General features: G+C 65.1%; 2 protein-coding genes across 2 annotated transcripts in view; both read right to left on the bottom strand.

Annotated features, from left to right (window-relative positions):
* ARHGEF10 (Rho guanine nucleotide exchange factor 10) overlaps nt 1-2,697 on the bottom strand; it is a 100,700-nt gene extending 98,003 nt beyond the window's left edge. The window contains exon 1 of the mRNA XM_035700060.2: nt 2,455-2,697. The gene's annotated coding sequence lies outside the window, so the exon portion shown is untranslated. The remainder of the gene's footprint in view (nt 1-2,454) is intronic.
* On the bottom strand, nt 473-9,674 carry LOC125752644 (basic proline-rich protein-like). Its single transcript, XM_049094894.1, has 7 exons — nt 9,644-9,674; nt 8,230-8,996; nt 7,606-7,742; nt 6,605-6,738; nt 6,091-6,213; nt 1,870-2,061; nt 473-1,311 (listed from the first exon to the last, which is right to left on the bottom strand). Exons 1-7 carry the CDS (start codon nt 9,672-9,674, stop codon nt 473-475), a joined length of 2,223 nt encoding a protein of 740 aa, XP_048950851.1.
* Between the last annotated feature and the right edge of the window lie 1,244 nt (nt 9,675-10,918).

Below are 10,918 nucleotides of genomic sequence, written 5' to 3' on the forward strand. Positions count from 1 at the left end.
AGGGAGCCTGATGTGGGACTCGATCCGGGATCACGACCTGAGCCGGAGGCAGAGGCTCACTACTGAGCCCCCAGCAGATAAGCACCTACGGGGGTCTTATCTGGAACAGTCTGCAGTGTCTCGTACCTTGAGCTGACACTGAGCATCTGGCTCAGGGTTTCCAGTCCCAGGCGTTCACCCCAACTAAATAAAAATGTGTGTCCACTGAAGTCTTGTAGGAGAATTAGCTTGGCCGCTTTCTTTGGAGGAGCCGCAGCTGGAGACAACACAGCCGCCTGTGGACACATGAATCCTGTTCTATTCATACAACGGGCCGCTACTCAGTAATAGAAATGGAAAACACTGATAAATCTGCAAACGTTATGCCAAGTGAAAGGGGTCAGACACACGGGAATGTGCGTTCCTAGTGACAGGGGTCGTGACCCAGAAGCAGTGCCTGGTGGTGATCCCGGTGACCGGTGACCCCGGTGACCTAGGGAGCTGGTGGGCCCCTGGGGCGGTGACCCCGGTGACCGGGGGAGCTGGTGGGCCCCTGGGGCGGTGACCCCGGTGACTGGGGGAGCTGGTGGGCCCCTGGGGCGGTGACCCCGGTGACCGGGGGAGCTGGTGGGCCCCTGGGGCGGTGACCCCGGTGACCTAGGGAGCTGGTGGGCCCCTGGGGCAGTGACCCCGGTGACCGGGGGAGCTGGTGGGCCCCTGGGGCGGTGACCCCGGTGACTGGGGGAGCTGGTGGGCCCCTGGGGCGGTGACCCCCGGTGACCGCGGGAGCTGGGGGCCCCTGGGGCGGTGACCCCCGGTGACTGCGGGAGCTGGGGGCCCCTGGGGCGGTGACCCCGGTGACCGGGGGAGCTGGTGGGCCCCTGGGGCGGTGACCCCCGGTGACCGCGGGAGCTGGGGGCCCCTGGGGCGGTGACCCCCGGTGACCGCGGGAGCTGGGGGCCCCTGGGGCGGTGACCCCGGTGACCGGGGGAGCTGGTGGGCCCCTGGGGCGGTGACCCCCGGTGACCGCGGGAGCTGGGGGCCCCTGGGGCGGTGACCCCGGTGACCTAGGGAGCTGGTGGGCCCCTGGGGCAGTGACCCCGGTGACCGGGGGAGCTGGTGGGCCCCTGGGGCGGTGACCCCGGTGACTGGGGGAGCTGGTGGGCCCCTGGGGCGGTGACCCCCGGTGACCGCGGGAGCTGGGGGCCCCTGGGGCGGTGACCCCCGGTGACTGCGGGAGCTGGGGGCCCCTGGGGCGGTGACCCCGGTGACCGGGGGAGCTGGTGGGCCCCTGGGGCGGTGACCCCCGGTGACCGCGGGAGCTGGGGGCCCCTGGGGCGGTGACCCCGGTGACCTAGGGAGCTGGGGGCCCCTGGGGCGGCCCTGGGGCGGCGCGGGGAAGGCAGGGAAGCCGCGGGCCGGGACTGGGGTGCTGTGGGCCGTGGGAGCTGGTGCAGGTGCAGGCGCAGGGCGCAGGCCGCAGCAGCAGAGGGCACGCCAAGGTCGTGGCAGGTCGTGGCCCGGGTGTTGGGCCCCAGGACCCTTGAGTTTTCCGTGGCGCGGAGGCGGGGGCCTGCCCTGGGCTCTCGGGAATGGATTCCCGCGTCCCCCCGCCCGGCGGGCACAGCCTCGGGGCCCTGACCGCGGCTCCCCTCCGCAGCGGCACCCGGGGGCGTCCCGTCAGCCTCGATCTGAAGCGACGTCGCCCTCAGGCCCAGGGTCCCGCGTCCGTCCCTCCCTCCTCGGCTCCGCGGCGCGGGGCGGGAAGCGGGCGGGGCCTCGCGTCCAGGAGCCTGCCCCGCCGCGGCCGCTCGTGCCCACCCAGGTGCCCTCCCCGTCCCCCGTCCCCGTCCCCCGTCCCCCCTCCCTCCCAGGGGCGGGGCGAGCGACGAGCAGCGCCCCCAGCTGAAGCCCGCGGGCGGCGGTCGCGGCTCCCGAGTCCTCCCGGCGGAGGAGAGCGCGACCCGGCCCCGGCCACGACCCCCGACGCCCCCGCGGCCCGCGGCGGCACTTCCGGTTCCGCCTTCCGAGGCCCGCCCCCCGGGCCGGCGCGCCCAATCCGGGCCAGGCGCGCTCTGGCTGCTGCCAATCAGGGACTGCGTCCTCCGGGACCGGGTCTGAGGAGGCGGCCCCAGGGCGGGGGGAGGGGCGGGGAGCCGCGCGGGGCGGGGGGTCGCGGGGAGGGGGAGGGGTCGCGGGGCGGGGGCGGGGAGGGGGAGGGGGAGGGGTCGGGGGGCGGGGGCGCGGGGGCGCTGCCCAGGTGTGCGGCTGGGTGACCGCCCCGGCACCACCTGGAGCCCCGTGGCCCCACCGCAGGTGCAGCGCCCGCCGTGCACCCCGTGGCCCAAGGCGCCGATCCGGGGGACCGGGAGCTGCCGACCACCCTGCTCCCCTCCCCGGCCGCCTCCCCGAGGCTGCTCTCCCGCCCCCGCACCCCACCCAGCTCCTCCGCACCTTCCGCGGGCCTCGACTTACCCGTCCGTCCCTTTCCTGAGTTGCCCCGGGGAAGCTTCTTTGCCTCCCGGAGCCCAGAGTCTGTCTACCGGGCGGGCCGTGAAGCCTGAGGACGGAGACGGGAGGGAATGCGGGGGCGGCGGGGGTCAGGGAGGTGCGCAGGGAGGTCCCCGGGCCGGGCCGCAGCACAGGGAGCAAGGCCCCAGGCCGGGCGGAGAGCGCTCAGCACCGGGGAGGGATGGCCCCTGAGGCGCCGGCAGGGCCAGGGAGGCCGAGGGGCACGAGGGGGACGATGCCCTCAGGGAGGCCGCCCCCCCCGCCCCCCCCCGGGTGGGTTATGGCAACCCAGTGACCAGCGAAAATCCTCACCTTCTTGACCAAGTCCCGTGAGGAAGGCGGGCGAGGTGTGCACCGAGGCACCCAGGGGCCTTGCTGATTCAATTCCTTTGCTAGTTATGGGTCTGTTCACATTTTCTATTTCTTTCTATTTCAGTTTTGCTCGTTTGCACATTTCTAGGGATTTGTCCATTTCTTCCAGGTCTCCCAGTTTGTTAGCGTATAATCTTTCATAGTATTCCCTTATAATTGTCTTATTTTTCTGGTGTTGATTGTGATCTCTCCTCTCTCATTTGTGATTTAATTTAGAGAAGGTCCCTTCTCTTTACTTGTTGATGAGGCTGCCTAGGGCTTGATCCATTTTATTACGTATTTTGAAGAGCCGGCTCTTAGTTTCGCTATTCCATTCTACTGTTTTGTTGTTTCTGTATTGTCTATTTCTGCTCTCATCTTTATTATTTCCCTTCTGCTGCAGGCTTTAGGCTTTGTTGCTGTCCTTTTCCAGCTCCCTTAGGTGTAGGGTTAGGTCGCGTATTGGAGACTTCTTGTTTCTTGAGGTAGGCCTGTATCGCTATGTACTTCCCTCTTAGGACTGCCTTTGCTGCATCCCAGAGGTTTGGAGAAATATGTTTTCATTTTCATTTGTTTCTATATATTTTCTAAATTTCCTCTTTAATTTCCTGGTTGCTCCATTCGTTCTCTAGTAGGATGTTCATAATCTCCACGTATTTTTGGTCTGTCCAAACTTTTTCTTGCTCTTGAATTTGAGTTTCATAGTGTTGTGGTCTGAAAATGTGCATGGTATGATCTCAATCTTCTTGTACCTGTTGAGGGCTGATTTGTGGCCCATGATGTTCTGGAGAACATCAGAACTCTCTGTTCTGGAGAGTGTCCCATGTGCACTTGAAACGAATGTGTATTCTGCTGCTTTAGGATGAAATGTTCTGACTCTATCTGTTGAGTCCCTCTGGCCCAGAGAGTCAAGGCCATTGTTCCTCTGTTGATTTTTGCGTGGATGATCGTAAGTGGGTGTTAAAATCCCCTGTCATTGTATTATTATCAGTGAGTTTCTGTATGTTTGTTGTTAATTGGTTTCTATATTTAGGTACTCCCATGTCGGTGGCATAAATATTTACAGTTGTTTGATCTGATAATCAGATAGAGATTGATAGTCTTCTTAATTATGAAATAATGCCCTTCTTCATCTCTTCTTACAGTATTTGTTCTTTCTTTTTTTAACTTAAAGATTTTATTTATTTATTCATGAGAGATATACAGAGAGAAGCAGAGGCAGAAACATAGGCAGAGGGAGAGGCGGGCTCCCCAAGGGAAGGCCAATGTGGGACTCTATCCTGGGACCCGGGAATCACACCCTGAGCTGAAGGCAGATGCTCAACCACTGAGCCACTAGGTGTCCCCAGTGTTTGGTTTCAAATCTAGTTTGTCTGATAGAAGTATGGGTCCTCCAGCTTTCTTTTTATGTCCATTAGCGTGATAGATGATTTTCCATCCCCTGACTTTCAATCTGCTGGTGTCTATAGGTCTAAGGTGAGCGTCTGTAGGCAGCATATACATGGATCTTGTTTTTTTTTTTTTAAAGATTGTATTTATTCATGAAAGAGAGAGAGAGAGAGGCAGAAACCTAGGCAGAGAGAAAAGCAGGCTCCCCACCAGGAGCCCGATGTGGGACTTGATCCCTGACTCCAGGATCACACCCTGAGCCACCCAGGAATCCGGATCTTGTTTTTTTAATCCACTCTGATGTCCTATATCTTTTGTTTGGAGCATTTGTTCCATCTGCATTCAGAGTGATTATCGAAAGAGATGAATTTAGTACCTTTGTGTTACCGGTAGAGTTGGTGTTTCTGGCGATGTTCTCTGGTCCTTTCTAGTCTTTCTAGTCTTTCTAGTCTTTGTTGGTTTCGGAGGAGATGCATCTGCGGGTCAGAGGCGGGGTCTGGCATCCTGCAGGCGGCGCTGTGCTGCCCCCGAGCCTCGAGCCTCGGCGCTGAGGGCGGGATGCGGATGCGGGCGGGGGCGCCGGGTCCCCTGGGCCGGGAGCTGAGCATCCCGCCCCCCGGTCTGGAGGGGCCTCCGCAGAGGAGCCCCCGGGCCCCGGCCCCGGGCCTCCGCCGCTTCTACAGACCCTGCGTTCACCCTGCCTGCGGTCCAGCTTCTTTGTTTTTTGATCTCGAACAAGTGACTGAGTTTCAAACCTCCAAGTTTTAGGGACTGCCCTGGGGGAGACCCGTGCTCCTCCCGCCCGAGAGGGTCTCCTCCCACTTCTGGCCTTTGCTGGCCCGGCCCAGGGACACGGCCCCGTGACTGCACAGGGGTTTGCAGTTTGTGGTCACACAGGGCAGACAGCTGGCCCTAGTCCCGCGGCTCTCGGCCGGGGTCCCCACTCCTGGGCCTGGGAACCGTTGGTGCCACCGTCCTTGGGACCCCGGGGACCCTGAGCCCACCCTGTCGCTCCAGGGGCCGCCCCCCACTTCGCCTCCTGAGCACCGTCAAGGCCGGCGTGTCCCCCACTGTAGCAGACTTCTGGAAGCTCTGACTTTGTGCTCTGCTGCTTCTAATACTGTGCGTAGACCCGTCAGCTGGCTCCCTGCCCCTGTGGGATCCGGGGCTGTGTCTCCCCCAGACCGACCGATTGATTTTCTTTTTAAGATTTTATTTTTCTGTCATCTCTACACCCACATGGGGCTTGAACTCCACCCCAAGAACAAGAGTTGCGTGTTCTTACGAACCACAGCGAGTGGCCAGGCTCCCTTTGATTGATTGATAGGTAGTAATTGAAGCCGACGTGCTGCCAGTGTCAGGGCAGAAACTGAGCCCCCGCGTCGAGGTGCGGTGGAGTCATTGGGACCTTGATCGATGTTAAAGAAAGCAGAGCCTCCCCGGGAGCCCAGGGAGTGGGGCCCACACACGTGACAAGTTGGCCATTTCCTTGACCAGGAGTCATTTGCCTGCCGATTTATTTAAATTGCTATTCAATGGCGAAGGTCGTTCTAGGATGGGGATACAGCGAGAATGTTCCGGGTTCGGAGGTAGCTAAAGCTCCCCCGTCATGGACTTGATGTCCCAGTTGGGTGCAGAGATAGGCGAGCCAGCAAAGAGATGAGAAACATGGCCCTGGGGTGCCTGCCGGCCTGGTCGGGGGACCTTGATCTCAGGACTGTGAGTTTGAACTCCATGTTGGGTGTAGAGAGGACATAAAAATAAAATCTTTAACAAATAATAAATGGATGAACTAACAAAGCATGACATTGAAGGTGAGTGCTCACTTCAGGACAAACCTCAAAGCGGACTATGTCTAACCTGCGACCTGTCCTTGATCGCCCCGCTTGCACTCCTTGGCCCAGATGACGTCCTCCACGAGGGACGGTCCCGCCTGAGTGGGAGTGGGCTTCCTTCCCTGTAAGGCCCGTGCCTCCCCTCGTTCTGCAGGAGAGAAGAGCCGGGAAGGCACGAGCTCGGGGGATCAGCATAAACCTTGGCAATGGTCCTTCCCGATCCCGGGAACCAGAGCTCGGCCTCCTTTTGGGACCCGACGTCGTAAAGAAGCCCATGTGGTCAGTGGCTTGGATGCAGGGTGGAGGCCGAAGGAGAATCAGGAAGAACAAAATAGTGGAGAAACCAGAAGCTGAAAGGAGAGGAGGACAGATGTCAGCATCCGGAGACTTCGCGGGGACCCGGCGTCCTTTCCCAGGAGGGGCCCCCCTCTGTAGGGTGCTTCCCGCCGCCCCGCACTCCCCGTCGGCACCCACAGGCACATCCCCGGGCCTCCAGCGCCTCTGCAGCCGTGGTCTGGAGCGTCCTCCCTGTGTCCTACCAGGGACCCCAGCGTCGTGTCTGTAACCGTCTGGCTGCTGTCTGACAACAATCGGGGGATTCCGACGTTTGTTGGGTTTGGGGTGTGTGTGTGTCTGTCGCCGTGCCGCGATCTGATCCTCGGGCCGTGTCGTCCTGACGCCGAAACGGTTGAAACACCATCATTTCTGGTGCTGGCGCTGGGCGGCTAGCTGGGTTCTCCTGGCCGACCCGGGCTCCCTCGTGCCGTGCTGTCCTGCCGGAGGGTCAGCTGAGCTGGAAGGTCCGGCTCGGCCACATTCCCGTGGGTGGCAGTGGGTCCCTGCCGAGCGCCGGCTGCTTCTCTTCTCCCTGATGCCTCTCCAGCGGGGATCCAGACCTCGGGGCCGCCCTGGGGGGAGCTCCTGAGGAGCCGGCTGCCCATGGGGGGAGCCCTGGGGCTGCCTGTGTGTGGGAGTCAGGGTGGGGATGGGGTTGGGGTCCCTCGGTCCCCTGCGCTGCCTGCCCCCAGGCCGAGCCCCACGCTCACCCAGCCCCTACTCTCTAGGGCGTGCAGGGTGCCCTCCACACTCTGGCGCGAGAGATCCAGCAGCACCAGGTGTGCACGCTGAGCCCGCCCGGTGAGGGTGGCCCAGGTGTGAGAGCTGCAAGGGCCTGCTGTCCTGACATCCCCTCCGGGGCCACGCTGACCGCCCCGTGGGCCCTCTGTGCCCCAGGGAGGGGAGGAAGCGCCCCAGAGCCCGGGCAGCCCAGGCCCCCTGGACAGAGGGAGCACAGACCTCCCAGGGCGCTTAGCACAGACCCTGGTGACCTGAGGCTCTCCGGCTGTCACTCTGTCCCAGGCCCGTCCTGGCCGCGGGCACAGGCTGAGTTGCAGTAGAGTCTGTGGGGTCCTGACCCTGGCATCTGGCTGCCCCTGGAAGGCACGTGGGGATGTCAGCTGTGTGTGCCTGGCGGCGCCCCTGCAGGGGCTGGTCGGGGCCTGGGCGGTGCCCCTCCTCCTCTCTGGGGGTGTCTCCGCACCCTATGCACAGAGCTCCGGGAGACGCAGAAACGAGCCGGCCGTGCATTTTCACACAACAACACTTTATTGAACTTGCAACAGCAAACAGGGGCTCAGAGCCGAGGGTGCGCGCCTTCCCCTGGGAGACCTTCCTGTCCTTAGAGGAAAGCGGGAATCCCACAGGGGTGCAGGTGCTGGAGTCCCCCACCTGGGAGCCTGTGTGGACTCGACTCCAGGTGGGGGCGCGTGTCCTGAGGTTGGGACATTGAGAGGCGATTCTGGGGACAGCAGGGCTGACGTGGACCTGCGGCCCATGGGCTCCTGTGCTGGGTCCCCGCAGGGCAGCTGGACCCCGGCCTCGAGCCCCCTGGGGCCGGGTGACTGACTGCTGGAGCCCCAGCACGTGGAGGAGCCTGCCTCCTGGTGTGGGTGCGGGTGGGGCCCACGGGCCTGCCCCTGCTGCCCTGCCCTGGGGTGTCCCAGGATCCCCAGGGCTGCCCTAGGTCAGCGACCTGGATCTGTGGGGCACGCCCAGGGCCCAGGACCGGCCACATCCGGCTGTGAGAGGGCTCGCTCAGCCTGGGGCCAGAACGCAGGCCTGGCCAGGGCCCCAGGGCGCTGGATCCCATTAGTGCTGGGCCTACGGGGGGGCTCGAGTCGCCCCTGCCTCCACAGAGCCCGGGGCCAGGCCAGCCCAGGTCCCTCTGGGTCAGGGGCTGGTGCCCTGTGCGGGGGGAGCCGCCCTCCAGGAGGGACAGCAAAATGAGGCAGGGCACGGTGACGGCGGGCCAGAGCCTCCGGGCCTCCGGGCCCCCGCCCTCACCGCCACGCTCTGCCCCCGAGGCCCACGAGCATCGAGCTGCCCCGTGGACGCGGAGGGCAGAGGGTCCCGGGCCTGTGCAGGGCAGTGGGCTCAGCGCCTCCCTGGCTCTGCCCTGGCTGTGCCCGTCACTGCCTAGCGAGGGGCACGAGCTGCAGTGGCCGCGGGGCAGGAAGGGTGTCCTGGGCCCGACAGTGTCGTCCCTAGGGGTCTGGGGGAACCCCGTGATGGGAGTCCCAGGGGTGCTCCAGGGCCTGGTCCGTCGCGGGGCCTCTGGGGTGGCCCAGGCAGGTGCCGAAGGGAAGGGGACCCCGTTTTTTGTCTTGAAGCCCACAATGTCCGGGGGCTGCCTGCCTGCACCGTCTTGTTGCACTGGGAGGGTGGGGAGGGAGCTCCAGCGCTGGGGGGAAAGTTGGACCATGGCCTGGCCGGGACGGGGTCCGGGCGGCTCAGGCTGGGTGGCTGGGCCCGGGGAGGCCTGCTCCTCCACCCTGGTCGGTGTCTCAGAGGCCGGAGAAGGGAGGAGAGGCCCGGGCACCGGGGACACTCGCTCCAGGCCCAGGGGCCTCGTGGGGAACTCCTCAGGTCCCGCTGGAAAGAGGCCAACGGGGTCAGCGTCTCCAGCAGGCTGTGTGTCCCCCGCTGGGGGTCCTGGGGGTCCTCATGGCTCCTGCGTGGCCCCCCAGCCTGACCCTGCAGGCTGCAGTGGGTGCCCGCCCGCCCAGCCCTGGCCTGGGTTCCCTGAGGCTGGAGCAGAAGAGGAGAGCCCCAGAGATGAGGACGGGGGCCCTGGGGGCTCTGTCCCCTGTGGGCGGCCCCAGCAGGCCGAGTTGGGAGGGGCCGGGGCCCTGAGCCCACCTGGGGGGGGGCAGGTCGCACCGCATCCTCCGGAGCTGGGTCATGGAGGCCCGAAGGTGTCTGAGCACCGACTCGTCCTCCAGGGCCCAGGGCTGGGCCAGAGAGTCCTGGAGGAACTCCCGGAGCCCTTCCAGGGGCAGCTTCAGGAGGCGCTCTGGGCGGTCGGCGAGAGTCAGTGGCTGGGGTCCTGCTGTGCCCAGGAGCGCCGTGGGTAGTGCGCTGGCCGGGGTGGCCCCTGCCCGCTGCTCCTCTCAGGGAGCCCTGCTGCACCCGCCTGCCCCGCCGTCCCCCCGCCCCAGGTCTGGGTGCTGCTTAGAGCACAGGGTCACCGCCCCTGCCCCCCACCCCCGGCACACCTGGGCTCCCAGGGGCTCACTTACTCCTGTGTACCTTGAGGATGGTGTAGGCCATGGCCGTGAGCACCCTCTCCCCATCGAGTACGTAGGCATCCCACAGCTTCAGGGTGAGCGGGAAGGGGGTCTAGGGGACAGCGGGGTGGGAGGAGCGGCCTGAGCAGGGCCCCTGGGGGGCTCGGCTGGGGCTAGGCTAGGCCTGCCATCTGCCCCCCGGCTGCCTCCGACGGGGCCCCACAGCCCCCCTGTGCGTGCCCTCCTCCCAGGGAGATCAGGACTCCCAGCCGCTCCGGGCTCCCACCCCGGCCAGCATCTCCCGCACCCCTGGGGGCACAGACTCTGCCCACACTTGACGACACCACGCCTCGAGAGGACCGCAGGCTGGCCGCCCGACGGGCCAAGGGCCCGTCCACACCCCAGGCTGACCCGGCCTCCCCCGGGGGAGCTGAGGCAGAGACAGCCCGCCCCCCGGAACCTCGTCCAGGGACCCTCTGGGCTTCTCCAGGGTGGGGCTGAGCTGGGCCCTTCCCGGGGGCAGGGGGCAGGTCCGGGAGTGGGGGTCCCAGGGGGGCCTTACCTGGCCGAGGAAGCACTGCAGGAACCATTTTGGGGTGTAGATGCTGGTGGACATCTGCTCCTCGTCCTGGCGGGAGGGCAGGAGGTGCTCAGGCCCCACGCCGCGGCCCCTGGAGCCGGGTGGACACGCTCCCCACGGCCCAGCCCAGCCTCGAGGGCGCCCCTGGGCCCCAGGGGGAGGAACGTGACCCCAACTCTGGGCAGCTCGGTGGGAGGGCCTTGCCCCCCACCCCCTGCCCCAGGTCCCAGGGACAGAGCCTCAGGAGCTCCCACTCACCATGTGCTTCCTCAGGTCGGGGAGAGCTCTTTGGAGGACGCGCTCGTGATGAGCCTGGAACCTGAGGAGCTTCGGGAAGCCCGGGACGAAGAAACCTGAGAAGGCCCCAGGCCCCCACGGTCAGGGCCTCCTCCTGCACCAGGCGGGGTGGGGGGTGTCTGGGCAGGGGCCTCCCCCCACGCCCTGACCCCCGTGTGCCCACCGCCCTTGGAGCCCTGACTGGACCCGCTCTTCCCAGAGGGCAGGGCTGCCTCCCAGGCTGGGGGCGCAGGGCCCAGGGACCCCCGTCCTCACAGAGACCCCGCGGGGCGTGGGCTGGGGGCTGAGGCCCGGCTGACCCAGCACCCTCTCTCCTGTAGGGGCTGCCGCGGGGACAGGAGGGTCCCCAGCCCCGAGGAGCAGTGGGTGCAGGCCACGGGGAGGGTGATGGGCGTGCACGGCCCTCTGTG

The sequence above is a fragment of the Canis lupus genome, chromosome 16, assembly GCF_003254725.2.
Source record: "Canis lupus dingo isolate Sandy chromosome 16, ASM325472v2, whole genome shotgun sequence".
In the NCBI taxonomy this organism is placed as follows: Eukaryota; Metazoa; Chordata; class Mammalia; order Carnivora; family Canidae; genus Canis; species Canis lupus.

Excerpts from the sequence above, each read along its gene's own strand:
- LOC125752644 (XM_049094894.1), bottom strand. The coding sequence starts at position 9,674 with ATGGCCTACACCATCCTCAAGGTACACAGGA. Across the intron at positions 6,739-7,605 it reads CCCGGAGCTCTGTGCATAGG|GACGACACGGCCCGAGGATC; the intron begins GTGCGGAGACAC and ends TTTCGGCGTCAG. Across the intron at positions 2,062-6,090 it reads CGATCAAGGACAGGTCGCAG|CAGCCAGAGCGCGCCTGGCC; the intron begins GTTAGACATAGT and ends CCTGATTGGCAG.